At 48.3% G+C, this 25331-nt stretch overlaps 1 protein-coding gene across 2 annotated transcripts in view; it reads right to left on the bottom strand.

The window, feature by feature from the left end:
- The window catches only part of LOC134932299 (very-long-chain 3-oxoacyl-CoA reductase-like), a 163940-nt gene that overhangs the window by 56542 nt on the left and 82067 nt on the right, over positions 1–25331 (bottom strand). For both annotated transcript variants that reach the window (XM_063926607.1, XM_063926606.1), the window contains 3 exons: positions 10633–10679; positions 10352–10427; positions 7644–7754 (listed from right to left, as the gene is read on the bottom strand). In XM_063926607.1, coding sequence (XP_063782677.1) covers positions 7644–7754; positions 10352–10427; positions 10633–10679 — 234 coding nt within the window. The remainder of the gene's footprint in view (positions 1–7643; positions 7755–10351; positions 10428–10632; positions 10680–25331) is intronic.

Genomic DNA, 25331 nt, shown 5'->3' with positions numbered 1-25331 from the left:
TATATATAGCGCTCTGGTGTGTGCTGGCATACTCTCCCTCTGTCTCCCCAAAGGGCTAGTGGGGTCCTGTCCTCTATCAGAGCATTCCCTGTGTGTGTGCGGTGTGTCGGTACGATTGTGTCGACATGTTTGAGGAGGAAAATGAGATGGAGGCGGAACAATTGCCTATAATAGAGTGGTCACCCCCTAGGGAGTCGACACCTGAGTGGATGAGCTTATGGAAGGAATTGCGTGACAATGTCAGCTCTTTACGAAAGACAGTTGACGATATGAGACAGCCGGCTACTCAGCTTGTGCCTGTCCAGGGGTCTCAAACGCCATTAGGGGCTCTAAAACGCCCGTTACCTCAGATGGCAGACACAGACACGGATACTGACTCCAGTGTCGACGATGATGAGACAAATGTGACTTCCAGTAGGGCCACACGTTACATGATTGAGGCAATGAAAAATGTTTTGCATATTTCTGATAATACAAGTACCACTAAAAAGGGTATTATGTTTGGTGAGAAAAAACTGCCTGTAGTTTTTCCTGTATCCGAGGAATTAAATGAAGTGTGTGATGAGGCGTGGGTTTCCCCCGATAAAAAACTGATAATTCCTAAAAGGTTATTGGCATCATACCCTTTCCCGCCAGAGGATAGGGCACGTTGGGAAACACCCCCTAGGGTGGATAAAGCGCTCACACGCTTGTCTAAACAGGTGGCACTACCCTCTCCTGATACGGCCGCCCTAAAGGAAACTGCCGACAGAAAGCAGGAGAATATCCTAAAATGTATATACACTCACACGGGTGTTATACTGCGACCAGCAATCGCCTCAGCCTGGATGTGCAGTGCTGGGGTGGCGTGGTCGGATTCCCTGACTGAAAATATTGATACCCTAGATAGGGACAGTATATTACTGACTATAGAGCATTTAAAAGATGCATTTTTATATATGCGTGATGCGCAGATGGATATTTGCCGACTGGCATCAAGAGTTAGCGCGCTGTCCATTTCTGCAAGAAGAGGGTTATGGACGCAGCAGTGGTCAGGTGATGCGGATTCCAAAAGGCACATGGAAGTATTGCCTTATAAGGGGGAGGAGTTATTTGGGGTAGGTCTATCAGACCTGGTAGCCACGGCAACTGCTGGAAAATCCACATTTTTACCCCAGGTAGCCTCTCAACATAAGATGACGCCGTATTATCAGGCGCAGTCCTTTCGGCCCCATAAGGGCAAGCGGGCAAAAGGCTCCTCATTTCTGCCCCGTGGCAGAGGGAGAGGAAAAAGGCTGCATGCACACAGCAAGTTCCCAGGAACAGAAGCCCTCTCCCGCCTCCGCAAAGTCCTCAGCATGACGCTGGGGCTTTACAAGCGGACTCAGGCACGGTGGGGGCCCGTCTCAAGAAGTTCAGCGCGCAGTGGGCCCACTCGCAAGTGGACCCCTGGATCCTTCAGGTGGTATCTCAGGGGTACAAATTGGAATTCGAGACGTCTCCCCCTCGCCGTTTCCTAAAGTCTGCTTTACCGACGTCTCCCTCAGACAGGGAGGCAGTATTGCAAGCCATTCACAAGCTGTATTCCCAGCAGGTGATAATCAAGGTACCCCTCCTGCAACAGGGAAAGGGGTATTATTCCACACTGTTTGTGGTACCGAAGACGGACGGATCGGTGAGACCAATTTTAAATCTAAAATCCTTGAACACTTACATACAGAGGTTCAAATTCAAGATGGAGTCACTCAGAGCAGTGATTGCAAACCTGGAAGAAGGGGATTATATGGTGTCTCTGGACATCAAAGATGCTTACCTACATGTCCCAATTTACCCTTCTCACCAAGGGTACCTCAGGTTTGTGGTACAGAACTGTCACTATCAGTTTCAGACGCTGCCGTTTGGCTTGTCCACGGCACCCCGGGTCTTTACCAAGGTAATGGCCGAAATGATGATACTCCTTCGAAGGAAGGGAGTTTTAGTTATCCCTTACTTGGACGATCTCCTGATAAGGGCAAGATCCAGGGAACAGTTGGAAGTCGGGGTAGCACTATCTCAGATAGTGTTGCGGCAGCACGATTGGATTCTCAATATTCCAAAATCGCAGCTGATCCCGACGACACGCCTTCTATTCCTAGGGATGATCCTGGACACAGTCCAGAAAAAGGTGTTTCTCCCGGAGGAGAAAGCCAGGGAGTTATCCGAGCTAGTCAGAAATCTTCTAAAACCAAGCCAAGTCTCAGTGCATCAATGCACAAGGGTCCTGGGAAAAATGGTGGCTTCCTACGAAGCAATCCCATTTGGCAGATTCCACGCAAGAACCTTCCAGTGGGATCTGCTAGACAAATGGTCCGGGTCGCATCTTCAGATGCATCAGCGGATAATCTTGTCACCAAAGACAAGGGTGTCTCTCCTGTGGTGGTTGCAGAGTGCTCATCTTCTAGAGGGCCGCAGATTCGGCATTCAGGACTGGGTCCTGGTGACCACGGATGCCAGCCTGAGAGGCTGGGGAGCAGTCACACAGGGAAGAAATTTCCAGGGCTTGTGGTCAAGCCTGGAGACATCACTTCACATAAATATCCTGGAGCTAAGGGCCATCTACAATGCTCTACGCCTAGCAAGACCTCTGCTTCAAGGTCAACCGGTGCTGATCCAGTCAGACAACATCACGGCAGTCGCCCACGTAAACAGACAGGGCGGCCCAAGAAGCAGGAGGGCAATGGCAGAAGCTGCAAGGATTATTCGCTGGGCGGAAAATCATGTGATAGCACTGTCAGCAGTGTTCATTCCGGGAGTGGACAACTGGGAAGCAGACTTCCTCAGCAGGCACGACCTCCACCCGGGAGAGTGGGGACTTCATCCAGAAGTCTTGCACATGATTGTGAACCGTTGGGAAAAACCAAAGGTGGACATGATGGCGTCCCGCCTCAACAAAAAACTAGACAGGTATTGCGCCAGGTCAAGGGACCCTCAGGCAATAGCTGTGGACGCTCTGGTAACACCGTGGGTGTACCAGTCAGTGTATGTGTTCCCTCCTCTGCCTCTCATACCCAAGGTACTGAGAATTATAAGACGGAGAGGAGTAAGAACTATACTCGTGGCTCCGGATTGGCCAAGAAGGACTTGGTACCCGGAACTTCAAGAGATGCGCACAGAGGACCCGTGGCCTCTACCTCTAAGAAGGGACCTGCTCCAGCAAGGACCCTGTCTGTTCTAAGACTTACCGCGGCTGCGTTTGACGGCATGGCGGTTGAACGCCGATCCCTGAAGGAAAAAGGCATTCCGGATGAAGTCATCCCTACCCTGATCAAAGCCAGGAAGGATGTAACCGCACAACATTATCACCGTATTTGGCGTAAATATGTTGCGTGGTGCGAGGCCAGGAAGGCCCCTACAGAGGAATTTCAACTGGGTCGTTTCCTGCATTTCCTGCAAACAGGAGTGTCTATGGGCCTCAAATTGGGGTCCATTAAGGTTCAAATTTCGGCCCTGTCGATTTTCTTCCAGAAAGAACTGGCTTCAGTTCCTGAAGTTCAGACGTTTGTCAAGGGGGTGCTGCATATACAGCCTCCTTTTGTGCCTCCAGTGGCACCTTGGGATCTCAATGTAGTTTTGGGATTCCTAAAATCACATTGGTTTGAACCACTCACCACTGTGGACTTAAAATATCTCACATGGAAAGTGGTAATGCTGTTGGCCCTGGCTTCGGCCAGGCGTGTGTCAGAATTGGCGGCTTTATCCTATAAAAGCCCTTACCTAATTTTTCATACGGACAGGGCAGAATTGAGGACTCGTCCTCAATTTCTCCCTAAGGTTGTTTCAGCGTTTCACCTGAACCAGCCTATTGTGGTACCTGCGGCTACTAGGGACTTGGAGGACTCCAAGTTGCTGGATGTAGTCAGGGCCCTGAAAATATATGGTTCCAGGACGGCTGGAGTCAGAAAATCTGACTCGCTGTTTATCCTGTATGCACCCAACACAGGCTGGGTGCTCCTGCTTCTAAGCAGACTATTGCTCGTTGGATTTGTAGTACAATTCAGCTTGCACATTCTGTGGCAGGCCTGCCACAGCCTAAATCTGTAAAAGCCCATTCCACAAGGAAGGTGGGCTCATCTTGGGTGGCTGCCCGAGGGGTCTCGGCTTTACAACTTTGCTGAGCAGCTACTTGGTCAGGGGCAAACACGTTTGCTAAATTTTACAAATTTGATACCCTGGCTGAGGAGGACCTGGAGTTCTCTCATTCGGTGCTGCAGAGTCATCCGCACTCTCCCGCCCGTTTGGGAGCTTTGGTATAATCCCCATGGTCCTTACGGAGTTCCCAGCATCCACTAGGACGTCAGAGAAAATAAGAATTTACGTACCGATAATTCTATTTCTCGTAGTCCGTAGTAGATGCTGGGCGCCCATCCCAAGTGCGGATTGTCTGCAATACTTGTACAGAGTTGCTGTTACAAAAATCGGGTTATTGTTGTTGTGAGCCATCTTATCAGAGGCTCCGCTGTTATCATGCTGTTAACTGGGCCACGCCTCTTCCCTATGAATCCACGCTCCTATTTTTTGACGCGCGCTTGCTACACCTCTGTTCATGTGTATGGTTAATGACTTTCTACCTTAGCGGAAGAATGAGGGCAGTGCATTATAAAAGGTATGACCAAAATCTGAATACAGGCAGAAATCTGGCCTCTCCTGCCGAGGTTTGCCCTGTGACGCCAGCCCCTTCATGATAGATGTTTTCAAAGTGCTGTATCAAAGCTCATTAATACAAAGTGGAAGTGAAAAGCGTGGAAGAAAAAGGTGCACAAGCAGCAGGGATCACCGCAGCCTGGAGAGAATTGTCAGGAAAAGGCCATTCAAAAGTGTGGGGGAGCTTCACAACGAGTGGACTGAGGCTGGAGTTAGTGTGTCAAGAGCCACCACACACAGACGGATACTGGACCTGGGCTAAAGAAAAAAAAATGGTCTGTTTCTCAGTGGTCCAAAGTCCTCTTTTCTGATGAGAGCAAATTATGCATCTTATTTGGAAACCAAGGTCCCAGAGTATGGAGGAAGAATGGAGAGGCACACAATCCAAGATGCTTGAAGTCCAGTGTGAAGTTTTGATTTGGGGAGCCATGTCATCTGCTGGTGTTGGTCCACTGTGCTTTACTAAGTCCAGAGTCAACGCAGCCGTCTACCAGAACATTTTAGAGCACTTCATGCTTCTTTTCGCAGGCAAGCTTTATGGAGATGCTGACTTAATTTTTCAGCAGGACTTGGCACCTGCCCACACTGCCAAAAGTACCAAAACCTGGTTCAATGACCATGGGATTACGGTGTTGGATTGGCCAGCAAACTCGCCTGACCTGAACCCCATAGAAAATCTATGAGGCATTGCTAAGAGAAAGATGAAAGGCATGCGACCGAACAATGCAGAATAGCTGAAAGCCGCGATTGAAGCATCCTGGTCTACCATAACACCTCAGCAGTGCCACGGGCTGATAGAATCCATGCCACGCCGCATTGAGGCAGTAATTCATGCAAAAGGGGCCCAAACCAAGTACTGAGTACATATGCATGATTATACTTTTCAGAGGGCTGACATTTCTGTATTTAAAATCCTTTTTTTAATTGATTTTATGTAATATTCTAATTTTCTGAGATTTTGGATTTGAGGTTATCTTGCTTAAACTGTAACTCACAATCAAAATGATAACAAATAATGGCTTGAAATATCTCACTTTGCATGTAATGAGTCTATATAATATATTAGTTTCACCTTTTAAGTTGAATTACTGAAATAAATGAACTTTGCACGATATTCAAATTTTATGAGTTTCACCTGTACAGTAGTTATCTTTCTTCTATTGAGGCTAGTGAGGGCAAAGTCCAAGGTGCTGTTTGGCTGATACTTTATCTTCATTCAATTTATCACTCTTCAAGGCTTAGTACATCTCATCCACAGTCCCTGACTGACATTTGGGGGTCTTTTAATCCCTCAAACAGACCAGCAGGGCCGGTGCTAGGGTGTTCAGCGCCCCCTTGCAAACTATAAATTTGCACCCTCCCATATCCCACAAAGGGTCAGCGCGCTCCTTTGGCGCGCCAGGAAGGGGCATGGCCACACAATAGTACCCCCATTTAAAATTCTGCCACACAGTACCACAATCTTATTCAACTTATACGTAATGCCTCATCCATAGTAGTAGCGTACTTATATGTAATTCACCCCAGTAGTAGTAGCATCCTTATACATAATGCCCCCCCAGTAGTAGTAGTGTCCTTATACGTAGTGCACCCCCAGTAGTAGATGCGTCTTTATACGTAATGCCCCCTAGTAGTTTTAGTAGTGTCCTTATACGTAATGCCCCCCCAGTAGAAGTAGCGTCCTTACATGTAATGCCCCCCCAGTAGTAGCGTCCATAATATGCGCGCACACAGATACACCTCACACCCCCACCATACACACACACACATATATATATATATATATATATATATATACTCCCACCATACACACACACACACATATATATATATATATATATATATATATACTCCCACCATACACACACACACACACACACACACACACACACCATACACACTCCAGTCTCCCTCTGTACGTAATGTCCCCCCAGTAGTAGTAGCGTCCGTAAATGTAATAACCCCCAGTAGTAGCATCATTATACATAATTCCCCACCCAGTAGTAGCGTCGTTATATGTAATGCCCCACCCAGTAGTGGTAGCGTCTGTAAATGAAATGCCCCCCAGTAGTAGCATCGTTATACGTAATGCCCCTCCCAGTAGTAGTAGCGTCCGTAAATGTAATGCCCCCCCAACAGTAGCGTTGTTATACGTAATGCCCCCCCAACAGTAGCGTTGTTATACGTAATGCCCCCCCAGTAGTAGCGTTGTTATACGTAATGCCCTCAGTAGTAGCGTTGTTATACGTAATGCCCCCTTCCAGTAGTAGCGTCCTTACATGTAATGCCCCCTTCCAGTAGTAGCGTCCTTACATGTAATGCCCCCCCAGTAGTAGCGTCCATAATGCGCGAGCACAGAGATACACCTCACACACACACACACACACACATTATATATATATATATATATATATATATATACTCCCACTATGCACACACCATACATACTCCCACAATACACCCACCCACCATACACACACATACATACATACATTTCTCTCTCACCCTCCACTTACGTAAGTCTGGCTGGTTGCCACTGTAATTACTCTCCAGTCTCCCTCTGTACAGCATCCTGGTCCGTGTAGCTCCGCCCCCTTTAGTCCCGTGAAGCCCCGCCCCCTCCTCAGATCCGTACACAGCGCTGTCACACAGGGGAGGGGAGGAGGCTTTTCATGCTGCTGGCGCCGCTGCCAGTGCCTGTCATACAGTGACAGGCACAGCAGTTGGCAGCAGGGGGGACAGGACGGTGCAGCAGCAGGGAAGGGATGCAGAGCAGAGACGGTGCCTCTCCGACCCAGTGCCTCCCTGCACTGCATCCCTTCGCTGAGCGAGTAGCACCAGGCCTGTAGACCAGCCTTGGCTATACGACAATAGTTTATTTTTATTCTTAAAGACCTAACACCAAAAGTATTTTTCTTGTCTTCTGTTATTACATCTATGTTTCCACCTATACAATATTATAGAACAATGAACATAGTAATTACCCAGAATTCCAATCTCCAGTCCTTTCAGTTCCGCTTGAATCGTCTGGTAGATATGCGATCCCTTTGTAAAATCCAATTGAATAATCCTAGTCTTGCACCCAAACTCTTTCTCTGTAACAAACAGTTATTACTGCATAACAATGATACACCACCATTAGTATACAGTACACACTACCAGCAATGTATTCAGTTACATAAATCCAGCATTGGCACAATAGCAAAGGAATTACTGTAGCAGCAATATTTCTGAACAAATAATACACAATGGGGCTGATGCTGCGTGGCATTTCACGGATGCAAATAGCGAGTTTTAGTATACAGCGCATGCACACAAGTGAATTTACAGATCTTGCTTTGTATGACATTGGCATCTAGTGGCTGGGAGGAGACAAAGCAACTGCACACATCTGATCTGTCTCATGGGAGTGTCTAGGTGTGTAGCTTCAGTTCTATGCATATAGAAAACATCTGGATGATAGGTCAACCACACTTATGTTGACAGTCATTAGGTCGACCACTAATGGTCGACATGCATTATGTCAGCATGGTTCCAGTGTTGACATTGACAGAAGGTCGACATTACAAAGGTCGACACAGGAAAAGGTTGACACAAGTTTTTTCCCTTTTTGATTTTTGATAACTTTTTTATACTTTACGATCTACGTGGATCACAACTGGGAATAGTAACTTTACCTGAAGTTCGCTCACCATGTGAGGGGACACGGTGCACTAATTAGGGTTCCCGTCTTTGTTATGGAGTGAACAATATAAAGAAAAAAAAAGCTCAAGTCGACATTTTTCTGTGTCAATGTTTTTCATGCCGACCTTTTCAGGTGTCGACGTAGTTCACGTCGACCAAAAGTGGTCGATCCTAGTGACTGTTGACCTAGACAACCCAATGATACACACAGTGGTGCACCCAGGGGGCGGTTTCCGAGCACCCAGAAACCTCCCTCCACCAAAATAAATAAATAAATAAATTTAAAAAAAAAAAATTTATATATATATATATATTTTTTTTTTTTTTTTTTTTGCTGCATGGGTATTATTAATGGCTGTCTAGCGTCCTCTGCAGCCTGCTTTCTTCCTGGTGGCAGTTGTAAGTGCTTAATAAAAGTTTACTTTATTTTAATTATAGTACATATATATCCATCCTATAGATTGTAAGCTTGCGAGCAGGGCCTTCCTACCTCTGTCTGTCTGTTTTTACCCAGTTTTGTTCTATTACTGTTGTTCTAATTGTAAAGCGCAACGGAATATGCTGCGCTATATAAGAAACTGTTAATAAATAAATAAATAATAAATAAATGTGCAATTTGTGCATACATATATACACATGTATATACATACATACATATAAACACACACATATGATATATATATACATGCATATATATATATACGTGTACTGTATCTATATATATATATCTATATATATATCTATATCTATCTACACATATATATACCGTATATACACCTATGTATATATGTGTAGATATGTAGCTATATATATATATACACACACACACACACACTAGTTTTACGGACCCAGCATATACTGGGTCACCTCAGTCCCCACCCCCGTGCTTGGCTCCACCCAGTTCTGGAAATCCCCCCCATGCAAATCCTGCGTTTGCCACTGACACACCCACGGAAAAGGTAGGCCTGCTACAAATGGATCTCTTGCACCTAGAATAGGGCTTCTCCAAGCGTCCATACAAATAACGAGGCAAAACAGTAGGCAGTGCGGCTTCTCACTTGAAGCTGCATGGTCCTACTCGCATTAGGATAAGGTAGTAAATCTGGCTTCCGGGCACAACACAAACACAGCCACTTTGTGTCCGACCCAGAATCAGCACAATCTCCATTTCATGCATAATGCCATTATGTTGGCTAATGGGCAGGAAATGAACAAGACACAATGGTTAATTACTGCTTCTAAGAGAACTGGTCAGGAATTTGAAATCACTATGAGGGTCATTCCGAGTTGATCGTAGCTGGGCTAAATTTAGCACAACTACGATCATGTTCCCTGACATGCGGACAAATACAAATACAAACACATCACACAGTGGCGATGCCTTTGTATCAGACCCTCCAACACGACCCGCCCTACTAGGTACAAAATGCTCTGTTTCTGGACTTCCCTCTTAATTTATGATTTCCATCACCGGTGTTGAACTAGTTACATGATAAGAAAGGTGTTTCTTCACAGGTGATTGCAATAATAAATGAAGAGGGAAGTCCAGAAACAGAGCATTTTGTATCTAGGCGGGTCATGTTGGAGGGTCTGATACAAAGGCATCGCCACTGTGCGATGCGTTTGTATTTGTATATGTTGGAGGGTATGTTGTATGTGAGGAGTAACTCCCGGCCAGCGCAGCTCCTGCGGCTGGCCGGGAGTTGTTCGTCGCACCCGCTGGGAGCAGCGGCTGCGTGAGACGTCACACAGCCGCCGCCGGCCTCCCCATCCCCCCAACAGTGTGGCGCTGCCGTTTAGCCCCCTCCCGCCCAGGGACCTTCAGGATTAATATGTACATAGCGTACAGGGCACTATAGAAAACATATTTTCACTATTTCTACAGGTCCTGATAGATATTTTCAAGGTATAGAAACTTGTTCCTGCATTTTCATATGTGAAACAAACAATTACAAACAATTATGCTTTCATTGTAAGGTGTCTGATTTCAGAGAATAATTTCCTTTACCTATTTCCGCAGCCACCTTCTGCAGCTTTTCCAAGGTTCGGCTTATCAGCACGATATCCAGACCCCGCTTGGCAAGCTGCAAAATCAGCCAATTGTTTTTTTTAACATAATGAGGCGACAGTTTACAGTTTAGAAATATCTATATTATATATTATTCTTAATTTTCTGATATATACTGTATGTGGCATAGTGAAGTATTTTAGTAAGGTGTGCGTTTACATTAAATGTTACTGATTCCGTCACAACTGACATCATAGATAAATGTAACAATAATGACTTACCTCCTGAGCGTATCCTTTACCTATGCCATCTGTAGCACCTGTGACCACTGCAAAACAAGATGGAAGCATGAGATACTGTATGCACTGAACACAGCCTAATATCATACTTGCCTACCTGACCCTCTCCATGAGGGAGAAAATGCTCTGTTCCTGGACTTTCCTGGTAATGTATGATTGCCATCACCTGTGGTGAGCTAGTTAATTGATAAGAAAGGTGTTTCACCACAGGTGATGGCAATCATACATTACCAGGAAAGACCAGGAACAGAGCATATTCTCCCTCATGGAGAGGGTCAGGTAGGCAAGTATGCCTAATATGCACATAACATAGTGTGACAGGAGAGGTGCTTTGCCACCTGAAAGCTACTCACAGAGTCCTGGGGGTGGATGGGAAGTGTGGATGGTCCGGGTTCCCATCCATTTGGCCCAGACCAGGTCTTATAGGATTCTTAGCCCAAGAAGCTGCTTCATCAGCCAGCACCTGGTTGATGGGTTTAATGCAGAGTCTCTCCCATGAGTCAGGACTCCTGAAGGCAGTTAGTGTCCAGGTGATAGGCCTGCTAGGGACAGTGGGATACGGAAGACTGGTGCACTAGTGTCAGTATGCCGGAACCTGAAGGGTTCCTTATTTAGTAAGAGGGAGTGAGGCTGGGCCTAACCTCCCTGGTTGTTTATACTAAAGATAGTTATCTTTGTTTTATGTTTATCTTTATTTTGGAGCAACCTGAATAAAAGGTATTTGTTGTTTTTGCACAAGCCTGGAGTCGGTCGCTGGTGGAATTTTTGTAGCAGAGCATATTCTAGGAAGACTCCTGTTACAATAGTTTCTCCTTTACATGCTGCGTCCATGACTTATTAGTGGAAGTAGGGTCAGAATATAGTAGGACAAGGCCCTAATGCAGTGGTTCCCAAACGTTTTTGAATCACAGCACCGTAGAGTATCTGTATTATTTTCACGGCACCCCTAGGCCAAAAGTTTCTTATTGAGATATTTAGAAAGAAATATTAAATTAAGTAAATTGTGTTTATTTGCCATCCTTAGGGGGCGTGGCCTGGAGGCTGATGGGGCTGGCTGCACTTTCTATGAGCTCCCAGGAACCTGGGAGTTTTTACAGTGTAAAACAGCCTTGTCATGCCTGCTCTTTATATTAAATTCCCTGGCCAGCATTATCTACCTGTGGTGTAAGCAGTGAGTTGGTGCTGCGGAGTCGGGGAGCCGGTTTCCTGGCTCCAACGGATTGCGGCCTACTCACTGCCCTGAAGCCGGGACCTCAATTTCGGATCGTCCCCTCGCCGAGTGGTTAGCTCTCCCGGGACGCCTGAGCATGCTTTCTGGACCTTGCCCCCTGCCAGGGGCTCCCACCAGCCTGCATAGTAGACCCTGTTGAGCAGCGGAGGCGACCCGGGACCTGACTGGAGCTGGGCCGGGCGCTCCGGAGCCCTGGCGGCGTCCATCTTTGTTCCTGGACGGCGGAGGGGGCTCCGGCAGGAGCCCGGCGGAGGTGTCCGGAGGCGTTCGGGTATCATTAGCCCGCCTCCCCGGCCTGCATGAGGTGACCACCCGTCCCCTCTTCCACTCCTCACAAGTGGTGTACGGGCGCCCGTTCCCTGCTGCTGCGGGTGGCTCGCCTGATCGGCCACGGCCCCCTGTCTGTGTTCAACGGCTCTCTGGGGTTGCCCCCCGCTGCTCCGCTGACCCCACCACACCCCGCACAGTACCTTCCCGCCCCCTGTGGCGAATTGTTGTCGGCTTGGCAGTGGCCCCTGCCCCCCCCTCCCCCTGTCTGAATTCAGAGGCTCTCTGGGGTTGCCCTCCCGTGCCCCTAGGGTATCCCCCCGCTGATCACACCACACCCTGCACAGCATCTTCCCGCCCCTGTGGCGAATACTGTCTGGCTAGGGGCCTCTCAGCTACGGCCCTCGGCCCATTTAAAACACGTCTCACTCCTCTAGGCATTGATAAGGCCCCTCCTGGATCTGCATAAGCCGGATTTGCGGGGCCCTTCTGCTTTGCCCCATGCTGGGCTGATCAACCTCCAGGGGTCGCACTACGGACCCTCTCTTCCCCCCCCCCCCTCGAGTGGATCATACCTAGGCGGCCCACTCTGGCCCCTAATTGCCACACCCCTCCTCGTTTGTAGAGGCCCCCTGCCTCCCTTGCTTCTCCCCTTTACTGATTGTCGCCCAGTCTGCTCACAGTGCCCCCTGCGGCTCTACCACTGGCTGCTCACGCTATTGCTCCGTACCAAAATGCTCCACCCTGAGCTCTCGTTCTCTACTATTCTACCCGGGGACACCTGATGGCCGTCTGATGCCAGGCCATGGGGAGTGACCGCTTCCCAGGACCTATGCTGTTGTATACATCTTACTGATTCTGACACATCCTGAGCTAATTGCAAACATCCTCCCTGCTGTCCCCCCCCGGAGTATGGGGCGAAATCCTCTAGGCGGAGCAACAACAACCAACCTCAAAAGGTCACGAGGTCTCAAGCGGACCTGAGGCCTTTCCTCCACCCTACAACCTCCCCACAGATGGAGAACCGCTCCTCCCCCTACCCCCCAACTTCTCCCTCTGCTTCCTCGACCTCGAATCCGGCTGACAATATGACTGACCCTATGTCAGTGGGCGGTCGTAATCTCCAGGAAATCCTAACCTTCATGAGGTCCCTTCCCACCAAGCAAGACCTTCAGGACACTATCCGGAACAAACTCGCCTCCATTAAAAGCGATATCTCACACCTGTCGGACCGCTTGGTGACCCTGGAGGAAGACCAAGAGGCTGGCGCTTCCTGTATGTCCTTGTTGAGGGACTCCGTCCTTGCTCAATCCAAAGAAATCCGTGCCTTGCAGTCCAGAATGATGGATATCGACCACAGGGGCAGACGGAACAACATCCGAGTCCGTGGTCTCCCGGAGGAGATTCCCCAATCTGGGCTGGTGGACGCTCTGACCAAGATATTTAATGAACTCTTGAACAAGGATTCAGACAATGCTATCACTTTTGACAGAACCCTCAGACCGAGAGGCCTCTTCACCGATTGCCCCCGCGACGTCATCTGCCGGCTCCATTACTTCGCCCAGAAAGAGGAGATTATGTCCAAAGCCCGGCAATTGGACGGTATCGACTTCAACGGCTCTGATATCAGCCTCTATCAAGATCTCTCCTGGTACACGCTCCAGCAATGGAAATCCCTGAGACCCCTAACGGACGAATTACGAAAACGTCAGCTACGCTACTGTTGGGGTTTCCCTTTTAACCTCCAAGCCTGTTCCTCTGGAAAGTGGTACACTCTGTCTTCCCATGCAGACCTCTCCCTGTTCTGCTCTTCACTAGGCATACCTCCGTTGACCATTCCGGACTGGGAATTCCCTCTTTCTGAGATTCCTCTCCCGAAACGAGCTCCTAGCTCACAACCATGGCACGAGGTCCGAGGCGCCAAGAAAAGAGCCCAGCCGACTGCGTCACCCTCCAAGACTGACTTACTGTGAAGGACCCTTCTCTTTGACATTGTTGTTCTTGCTCTTTTTTCCTCCTATTGAGATTCTTGCTGATAACGTGCTGTGGGAGGGTAACTTTTCCTTTTCAAAGAGTCCTCATATATGCTTAGTGTTAACTCCTAGATGTTTACGGAGGTTATTGATAACTCGTTAATTTGTTTGCCCGGGCCGGTCGGTGGGGGGTGAGGGTTGCGAATTCGTCTGTTGCCCTTTTCTCCTACAGGCTATTTTGCTTTTCTTAGTATAGGATTATTCTATTTTTTTTTCTTTCCCCTTTCTTTTTGTGTCAGTTTCAAACATGCTTTTGTTTTTCACCATGGTTCCTGTTGCGGTTCACTCCCGCTCCCCCCCAATACACCTGCCTTTGGCTCTATGCCGTTAGGGAGGCTGAAGGTGATACGGTTCAGTCTCTCTCCTGTGGGTTTTTCGCTGATGTTATTACATTGTTTTTGTATTTCTTTCTTCTTTGCCTTTTTTTCCATGTTTGCTCTTCCTTCTCCCCCTTTTCCTTTCCTCCACTTTCAGTTTTATGGGAATTTGCTCTACTTCATTCCACCATGAGTACCCCGGGGAAGATTAAAGTGCTGTCCCTCAATGCGCGTGGTCTCAACACACCGGAGAAGAGATCTAGCCTTCTATGTCTACTGAGATCTGAAAGAGCAGATGTTGCATTAGTACAGGAGACCCATTTTAAGGTTGGAATCCGTAACCCCTCTCTTACCAGTCGCTACTTCCCCACAGCATACTGTCAGGAATCTGCATTTTCCATCGCATCACTGCTGTGGAACTACAGGTCCCAGCAGTTCAGTTCTGTTCCAGTCTCCAGTCTCCTGCAGCCCACAGCTCACCGTGCTCCACCTAACCAGTTCAGTTCTGTTCCAGTTCTGGTTTTCAGTCCTCTGCAGCCTGGAATGCTTCAGCTAACTCACAGCTGATCTGGACACCTAATCCAGCTAGTATCTCTGCCTGCAGTTTGTGTCCAATCACTTCTGGGCAGGAGGTATAACTTCCAGTTTGTGGCTCTCTCACATTGCCTTAGACAACACGTCACATCCCGTGAACAGACGGCTTCTGTTTGCAATCCTCTGTCTACAGAGAGTTCCTTGTGTATTAGACCTGTGGAACAACAGGTCCCAGCTGTTCCAGTTCCGTTCCAGTTCCCAGTTGTTCCTGTGTTCCCGTGGAACTACAAGTTCCAGCAACCCCTCCAGCTCTCCTGCGACATTCCGTGTGCAAGTTCCTGTGGAACTACAAGTTCCAGCAACCCCTCCAGCTTTCCTGCGACATTCAGTGTGCAAGTTCCTGTGTTCCTGTGGAACTACAAGTTCCAGCAACCACTCCAGCTCTCCTACTGCATCCAGTGGTTCCCTGTGTTCCAGTCTCCAGATCCCCTGTGTTCCTGGTTATCCTCCTGCATCTCTGTGGAACTACAAGTTCCAGCAACCACTCCAGCTCTCCTGCTGCATCCAGTGGTTCCCTGTGTTCCAGTCTCCAGATCCCCTGTGTTCCTGGTTATCCTCCTGCATCTCCGTGGAACTACAAGCATCAGCAACCCCTGCATCTGTATTTGGCTCCACACCTATCTACAACCACAGTGTGCTTCAGCCTCAGCAGTAGAGACTCTCTCCAGGTGCATCCCTTCACCTCATCTGTGAAGCAGCTTGCTAGCTGCCTGTGCCTAACGAACTGCACTGTGAACATTCACCTGAGTCTCCTGCATCTGCTACCAGGTAGCTATACATTTATTACCATTCCTTCCATAGACTCTCAGCTTCCAAGCTGCACCATTTCCATTGCATACTTTTTATTGTTTATTCCTGCACGTTATTCTGCTGCCTTATTGTGTGAACTTTTATGTTAATAAATAACATTGCGCACATGCGCGGGAATCCAATCCAGTCTCCTCTCTTCCTCCATCCTACCTCCACTGACCCACTAGCGCCCCCTCCGGGGACACAAACCAGACCGAACCTGACACATAGCAAGTAACTAACACCCCAGGTAGCAAGTCCAAGGGAGTGGCTATTGTTTTCTCCAGGGATTTGCGCATTTCGGACGTTTCTGTACACAGGGTAGTACCGGGTAGGCTCCTCCATTTGACTTGTAAAATATTTGAGCAACTGTTCACTTTTACAGTGGTTTATGTCCCGAACCAAGCCCAATTGTCTTTCTTTAATTCTCATCTTCCGAAGTTAGATTCTCTATTCCAGGGTGTCACTGTTTTCGGTGGAGATTTTAACTGGTTCCCAGCTTTGACACGTCATCCTAAACCTCTAGATTTGTTGCATCCAAATATCGCCGTGTCAAACGCTTGCTTCACACACAACAACTAGCTGACTCTTGGAGGACCCTTAACCCCTCAGGACGTGACTACTATTTTTATTCACATCCGCACCGGGTTTATTCCCGTATTGATTACTTGCTACTTAGCCATAGACATCTCCCGCTTCTCATAGATGCCACTATTGGCTCTATCACCTGGTCCGACCACGCCCCAGTAACTTTGACTTTGGCCCTTCTACACGGTCCCCATAAACAATGGACTTGGAGACTCAATGAGTCTCTTCTCTACGATGCACTCTGCAAGGACGCCTTAGACAAGGCTCTGGACGATTATATTGCCACGAACATCACGGATGATGTCTCTCACCTTACTGTCTGGGAAGCACATAAATGTGTTCTCCGCGGCAAACTGATACAACTGGGCGCTTCTAAAAAGAAACAGGGGCAGTCTCTGATCTCAGGTCTTCTACATAAGATTCATGCCCTCAAGACCTCTCACAAGGCCTCGTTGTCAGATGAGACTCTTGTGGAATTGTCGGAGGCCCGCTCACAACTGAATAAACTCCTCTCTGATAATATAATCTACTCCATCAGTAAATGTAAACGGAAATATTATCAATGGGGCAATAAGCCTGGCCGAGTCCTGGCTCACGCTATACGTGCCCAACACTCGGCTTTGTTTATTAGTTCAGTAAAGGATGCCGGAGGGATCCCAAAATTCAAATCGCCTGAGATTGGGGCTTGCTTTGCACAATTTTATGCCTTGCTTTACAACCTCGAGAGTGCTTCCTTAGCTACAGACCCCCACCTTTCGCTCCAAAAAGTAAGGGACTATTTGAAGTTCATTGATTATCCCGTTCTCCCGCCTTCTAAACTTAGTTTGTTAGAAGCCCCCTTCACTGCCCAAGAGCTTGACCAGGACATCTCCTCTATACCGTCGGGAAAAAACCCTGGCCCTGATGGCTTCACCATCGCATATTACAAGGTGTTTAAAGACAGGTTGCTCCCCCTACTCCTTCGAGCGTTTAACTCGATTGCATCTGGCGCTCTGTTCTCCCGCGACTCTCTGGAGGCCCATGTTTCGGTGATATCGAAGCAGGACAAAGACCCTTCGTTCTGCTCCAGCTATAGACCCATTTCCCTCCTCAATGTAGACCTCAAAATCTATGTGAAGATTTTGGCAAATAGATTGCGCTGGTCCCTCTCTTGGTTCACAATGACCAGGTAGATTTTGTCATTGGCCGATAGGCTAAAGACAACACAACCAAACTCCTCAACCTCATCCATTTAGCATCCCACAGTTCTACCCCTACTATTCTACTCTCTACTGACGCCAAAAAGGCATTTGATAGGGTCAGTTGGCATTTTATGGAATCAATTTTGGGGCATATAGGCTTAGGTCCCAATGCACTTACTCTGATCATGGACTTATACAACTCCCCGACAGCAAGGGTCCGCGTAAATGGCACCTTATCTGACCCATTCACCATAAGCAATGGCACTAGGCAAGGCTGCCCGTTATCTCCATTGATCTTTGTGCTGTGTATTGAGGCGTTGGCCAGAGCTATACGTGCCAATCAAGCCATCAAGGGTTTTACCTTAGGTGACGGGGAATATAAGTTAGCCCTGTTTGCCAACGACCTCTTGGCCATAGTTTCCCATCCCACTGACTCCCTACCGCACTTAATGAAAGAACTCAAACTATTTGGACAGCTTTCCAATTTTAAAATTAATCATTCCAAATCTAGTGCTCTTAATATTTCCACCTCTGCAGACTCCGTCAAATACCTTAAACGCTCCTTCCCTTTCTCGTGGCAATCTTCCCACATAACTTACCTTGGCGTTAAGTTTTTCGCCAATGAATCCCAGTTGTTCTCAGTGAATTATTTGCCTCTTTTGCAAACGATCCGGAATGACTATTTGAGGGGGAATATGAAGTATCTATCCTGGTTTGGGAGGATAAACATAGTCAAGATGAACACCCTCCCCAAGTTGTTATACGTAATGCAGGCCCTCCCTATCCGCATTCCAGAATCCTGGTTCCAATCTGTTTCACTTTTGATCCAGCAGTTTGTCTGGCAGAGGAGGAGACCTAGGCTTAAACGCTCCCAGTTGACCAGATCGATTGAAAGTGGTGGCCTCCAACTTCCAGACATAAAATATTATTACCATGCTGTCCTTCTGAGTAGAATTATAGACTGGACGAGACACCGTGCACTTAAACAATGGTGGAGCTAGAGGGCCTGTACGTACAGCAATTCCCGGAAATATTCCCTTGGCTCCCCTCTCCCCCTAAGTTACTCCTGCCTCACCCCACTATAACTCCTACACTAGCCGCCTGGAAGTCACTACGGGAACTTCCTTATATCTCTCCTAAATTCGGCCCCCTGACATCCTTCCTGGCCAACCCCAATTTTGGTCCGGGTGTCAACCCTGCCCACTTCTCATGATGGGCGCTAACAGGACTGTTCAGGGTCGGTCAGATGGTGTCACCGACTGGAGTCAAACAGTTTTCAGACCTAAGAGCAAAGAGGGACATCCCCCAGCAGGACTTTTGGAAGTTCCTACAAATAAGACACTTTTTGATGACTGGCTCTAGACCTCGGAGTGCCGCTAGAGAACTGACCCCATTCGAGAAACTCTGTGTTGCTGTCCTTGACCCGACCCACACTATCTCCGCACTTTACAAGATTGTTTGTCACTCCCAACCTACCGTTACACCATCCTTTTGCTGTGGCTTGGGAGAGGGACCTGGGCATTTCCTTGTCACCTAGAGACTGGGAAACATTTTCTTAAAAACCCACATGAGCTCTGTTTGTGTCCAAGTTAGAGAGACTCAATATAAAGTTGTGACGAGATGGTACAGGCACCCCTCTCTTCTCCATGTTATGTATCCCTCCCCATCAGCCCTATGCTGGCGTTGCTCCTCATTGGGAACTCTCCTTCATATTTGGTGGACATGTCTACTGATCAAACCCTTCTGGCGGGAGGTTATGCACACTTCTCAGGTCATCCTTAAGACTCAAATCCCACGTGACCCGGCATTCCAGCTTATTAATCACTCCGATATTCCATTGTCCCAACACAAACACTCCCTATTGCGACATTTAAGTAACGCAGCGCGTGCTGTAATACCGTCCATGTGGAGGTCACATCTCCCGCCCACGAGTCGTGCATGGTTCTCTAAACTAGATTACTTCATGGGAATGGAGGACCTGTTCCTCTCATCGATAGGCAAGTCTCGGGAATTTGATTCCACATGGTCCCCCTGGCTGGAATACAAGGCTTCCCGGGCCTACTTAGCCACTCCCTTGGATAGTAACTAACACTCCCATTTCTCTGTCTCACATAGCCTGTAAAGTGATATCCTTTACTTCTCTTACACCCTCTTCATTCTCTCGCTCTTTCTTCCTTCCTACTTCTTTCTGCTCCTACTCCTGTTGCCAACTGGCATTTCTATTCTGCTTTTCTCATGTTCCTTATGTTTAAGAACACCTATAACTTCTGCAATACACCGTAGCCCTTTCGCAGACATAGCTAGATTTCCCTGTGATATTTCTATGGAATATCCCCTGCCCCTCGAATGTTAAACTGTGCCGCCTGCCCACTTGGTATATTTTGCCTTTTACGGTTTCACTCTCCTCTGCAGGTTTGCCTCCTCACCATCAGACATGTATACATTCAGATCTGTGTATATTTGCCTTATTTGCAGCGATGTTTATATACTGGTAACTGTATAGGTGTCTTTCTTCCTTTGTTTATGTCTTTTAAAATCTTTAATAAAAATGTATTACTCAATTTGTCATCCTTAGGCTCAGTTGTGTGGTGAGGGATAAGATTTGCTTCTGTTTGTCCACATATTTTATGACTGGCAGCCACCAGCAATGGTTTTGCCTATTACATTGACCATAAATTTGAATGGTCCTGGACCACCAATCCAAGGCACCCATGCAAGTGTCCCCAGGCACCCCAGGGTGCCACGGCACACAGTTTGAGAACTACTGCTCTAATGTATGAGTTCTGGGTATAATAATAAACTGGCTCACCGGTCTGCTGTAAATCACCAAAGCCTATTTATGTACACTGGCTCAGCCATGTAAAGTTACCTTTCAAAGTTATCTTGATCCCTCTCTCAGGAGTTCAAAGTATTTTCTCTGACGTCCTAGTGGATGCTGGGAACTCCGTAAGGACCATGGGGAATAGCGGCTCCGCAGGAGACTGGGCACAAAAGTAAAGCTTTAGGACTACCTGGTGTGCACTGGCTCCTCCCCCTATGACCCTCCTCCAAGCCTCAGTTAGATTTTTGTGCCCGAACGAGAAGGGTGCACACTAGGGGCTCTCCTGAGCTGCTTAGTGAAAAGTTTAGTTTTAGGTTTTTTATTTTCAGTGAGACCTGCTGGCAACAGGCTCACTGCATCGAGGGACTAAGGGGAGAAGAAGCGAACTCACCTGCTTGCAGAGTGGATTGGGCTTCTTAGGCTACTGGACACCATTAGCTCCAGAGGGATCGAACACAGGCCCAGCCATGGAGTCCGGTCCCAGAGCCGCGCCGCCGGCCCCCTTACAGAGCCAGAAGCAAGAAGAGGTCCGGAAAATCGGCGGCAGAAGACATCCTGTCTTCACCAAGGTAGCGCACAGCACTGCAGCTGTGCGCCATTGCTCCTCAGCACACTTCACACTTCGGTCACTGAGGGTGCAGGGCGCTAAGGGGGGGCGCCCTGAGCAGCAATAAAAACACCTTGGCTGGCGAAAATACATTACATATAGCCCCCAGGGCTATATGGGTGAATTTTAACTCCTGCCAGATTACACTGAAAAGCGGAAGAAAAGGCCGCCGAGAAGGGGGCGGAGCCTATCTCCTCAGCACACTGGCGCCATTTTCCCTCACAGCTCCGTTGGAGGGAAGCTCCCTGGCTCTCCCCTGCAGTCACTACACTACGGAAAGGGTTAAAAAAGAGAGGGGGGCACTAATTAGGCGCAGTATTAACAATACAGCAGCTATAAGGGGAAAAACACTTATATAAGGTTATCCCTGTATATATATAGCGCTCTGGTGTGTGCTGGCAAACTCTCCCTCAGTCTCCCCAAAGGGCTAGTGGGGTCCTGTCCTCTATCAGAGCATTCCCTGTGTGTGTGCTGTGTGTCGGTACGTTTGTGTCGACATGTATGAGGAGGAAAATGATGTGGAGGCGGAGCAATTGCCTGTAATAGTGATGCCACCCCCTAGGGGGTCGACACCTGAGTGGATGAACTGTTGGAAGGAATTACGTGACAGTGTCAGCTCTTTACAAAAGACAGTGGTTGACATGAGACAGCCGGCTACTCAGCTTGTGCCTGTCCAGACGTCTCATAGGCCGTCAGGGGCTCTAAAGCGCCCATTACCTCAGATGGCAGATACAGACGCCGACACGGATACTGACTCCAGTGTCGACGGTGAAGAGACAAATATGACTTCCAGTAGGGCCACACGTTACATGATTGAGGCAATGAAAAATGTTTTACACATTTCTGATAATACGAGTACCACCAAAAGGGGTATTATATTCGGTGAGGAAAAACTACCTGTAGTTTTCCTGAATCTGAGGAATTAAATGAGGTGTGTGATGAAGCGTGGGTTTCCCCCGATAAAAACTGATAATTTCTAAAAAGTTATTGGCATTATATCCTTTCCCGCCAGAGGTTAGGGTGCGTTGGGGAACAACCCCTAGGATGGATAAAGCGCTCACACGCTTGTCAAAACAAGGGGCTCTACCCTCTCCTGAGACGGCCGCCCTTAAGGATCCTGCTGATAGAAAGCAGGAGGGTATCCTAAAATGTATTTACACACATACTGGTGTTATACTGCGACCAGCAATCGCCTCAGCCTGGATGTGCAGTGCTGGGTTGGCGTGGTCGGATTCCCTGACTGAAAATATTGATACCCTAGATAGGGACAGTATATTATTGCCTATAGAGCATTTAAAAGATGCATTTCTATATATGCGTTATGCACAGCGGGATATTTGCCGACTGGCATCAAGAGTAAGTGCGCTGTCCATTTCTGCTAGAAGAGGGTTATGGACACGACAGTGGTCAGGTGATGCGGATTCCAAACGGCATATGGAAGTATTGCCTTATAAAGGGGAGGAGTTATTTGGGGTCGGTCTTTCAGACCTGGTGGCCATGGCAACAGCTGGGAAATCCACGTTTTTACCCCAGGTTGCCTCTCAACATAAGAAGACGCCGTATTATCAGGCGCAGTCCTTTCGTTCCCATAAGGGCAAGCGGGCAAAAGGTTCCTCATTTCTGCCCCGTGACAGAGGGAGAGGAAAAAGGCTGCAGCAATCAGCCAGTTCCCAGGAACAGAAGCCCTCTCCCGCCTCTGCCAAACCCTCAGCATGACGCTGGGGCTTTACAAGCGGACTCAGGCACGGTGGGGGCCCGTCTCAAGAATTTCAGTGTGCAGTGGGCTCACTCGCAAGTAGACCCCTGGATCCTTCAGGTGGTATCTCAGGGGTACAAATTGGAATTCGAGACGTCTCCCCCTCGCCGTTTCCTAAAGTCGGCTTTACCGATGTCTCCCTCCGACAGGGAGGCAGTTTTGGAAGCCATTCACAAGCTGTATTCCCAGCAGGTGATAATCAAGGTACCCCTCCTGCAACAGGGAAAGGGGTATTATTCCACACTGTTGTGGTACCGAAGCCGGACGGTTCGGTGAGACCGATTTTAAATCTAAAATCTTTGAACACTTACATACAGAGGTTCAAATTCAAGATGGAGTCACTCAGAGCAGTGATTGCGAACCTGGAAGAAGGGGACTACATGGTGTCTCTGGACATCAAGGATGCTTACCTTCATGTCCCAATTTACCCTTCTCACCAAGGGTACCTCAGGTTTGTGGTTCAGAACTGTCACTATCAGTTTCAGACGCTGCCGTTTGGATGGTCCACGGCCCCCCGGGTCTTTACCAAGGTAATGGCCGAAATGATGATACTCCTTCGAAGGAAGGGAGTTTTAGTTATCCCTTACTTGGACGATCTCCTGATAAGGGCAAGATCCAGGGAACAGTTGGAGGTCGGTGTAGCACTATCTCAGGTAGTGTTGCGGCAGCACGGTTGGATTCTCAATATTCCAAAATCGCAGCTGATTCCGACGACTCGTCTTCTGTTCCTAGGGATGATCCTGGACACAGTCCAGAAAAAGGTGTTTCTCCCGGAGGAGAAAGCCAGGGAGTTATCCGAGCTAGTCAGGAACCTCCTAAAACCGAGCCAAGTCTCAGTGCATCAATGCACAAGAGTCCTGGGAAAAATGGTGGCTTCCTACGAAGCAATCCCATTCGGCAGATTCCACGCAAGAACTTTTCAGTGGGTCCGGCTGGACAAATGGTCCGGGTCGCATCTTCAGATGCATCAGCGGATAACCCTGTCACCAAGGACAAGGGTGTCTCTTCTGTGGTGGTTGCAGAGTGCTCATCTTCTAGAGGGCCGCAGATTTGGCATTCAGGACTGGGTCCTGGTGACCACGGATGCCAGCCTGCGAGGCTGGGGAGCAGTCACACAGGGAAGGAATTTCCAGGGCTTATGGTCAAGCCTGGAGACATCACTTCACATAAATATCCTGGAGCTAAGGGCCATTTACAATGCTCTAAGCTTAGCAAGACCTCTGCTTCAAGGTCAGCCGGTGTTGATCCAGTCGGACAACATCACGGCAGTCGCCCACGTAAACAGACAGGGCGGCACAAGAAGCAGGAGGGCAATGGCAGAAGCTGCAAGGATTCTTCGCTGGGCGGAAAATCATGTGATAGCACTGTCAGCAGTGTTCATTCCGGGAGTGGACAACTGGGAAGCAGACTTCTTCAGCAGGCATGACCTCCACCCGGGAGAGTGGGGACTTCATCCAGAAGTCTTCCACATGATTATAAACCGTTGGGAAAAACCAAAGGTGGACATGTTGGCGTCACACCTCAACAAAAAACTGGACAGGTATTGCGCCAGGTCAAGGGACCCTCAGGCAATAGCTGAGGACGCTCTGGTAACACCGTGGGTGTACCAGTCAGTGTATGTGTTCCCTCCTCTGCCTCTCATACCCAAGGTACTGAGAATTATAAGACGGAGAGGAGTAAGAACTATATTCGTGGTTCCGGATTGGCCAAGAAGGACTTGGTACCCGGAACTTCAAGAGATGCTCACGGTGGATCCGTGGCCTCTACCTCTAAGAAGGGACCTGCTCCAGCAAGGACCCTGTCTGTTCCAAGACTTACCGCGGCTGCGTTTGACGGCATGGCGGTTGAACGCCGGATCCTGAAGGAAAAGGGCATTCCGGATGAAGTCATCCCTACCCTGATCAAAGCCAGGAAGGATGTAACTGCAAAACATTATCACCGCATTTGGCGAAAATATGTTGCGTGGTGCGAGGCCAGGAAGGCCCCGATGGAGGAATTTCAACTAGGTCGATTCCTACATTTCCTGCAAACAGGAGTGTCTATGGGCCTGAAATTGGGGTCCATTAAGGTTCAAATTTCGGCTCTGTCGATTTTCTTCCAGAAAGAACTAGCTTCAGTCCCTGAAGTTCAGACGTTTGTAAAAGGGGTACTGCATATACAGCCTCCTTTTGTGCCTCCAGTGGCACCTTGGGATCTCAATGTAGTTTTGGGGTTCCTAAAGTCACATTGGTTTGAACCACTTAAATCTGTGGAGTTAAAATATCTTACATGGAATGTGGTCATGCTATTGGCCCTGGCCTCGGCCAGGCGCGTGTCAGAGTTGGCGGCTTTGTCCTATAAAAGCCCTTACCTGATTTTCCATTCGGACAGGGCGGAATTGAGGACTCGTCCTCAATTTCTCTCTAAGGTGGTTTCAGCGTTTCACCTGAACCAACCTATTGTGGTGCCTGCGGCTACTAGGGACTTGGAGGACTCCAAGTCGCTAGACGTTGTCAGG

Source organism: Pseudophryne corroboree, chromosome 6 (genome assembly GCF_028390025.1).
Source record: "Pseudophryne corroboree isolate aPseCor3 chromosome 6, aPseCor3.hap2, whole genome shotgun sequence".
Classification (NCBI taxonomy): Eukaryota; Metazoa; Chordata; class Amphibia; order Anura; family Myobatrachidae; genus Pseudophryne; species Pseudophryne corroboree.
Note: the sequence above shows the minus strand (reverse complement) of the source record. Positions and strands in the feature narration are given on the sequence as shown.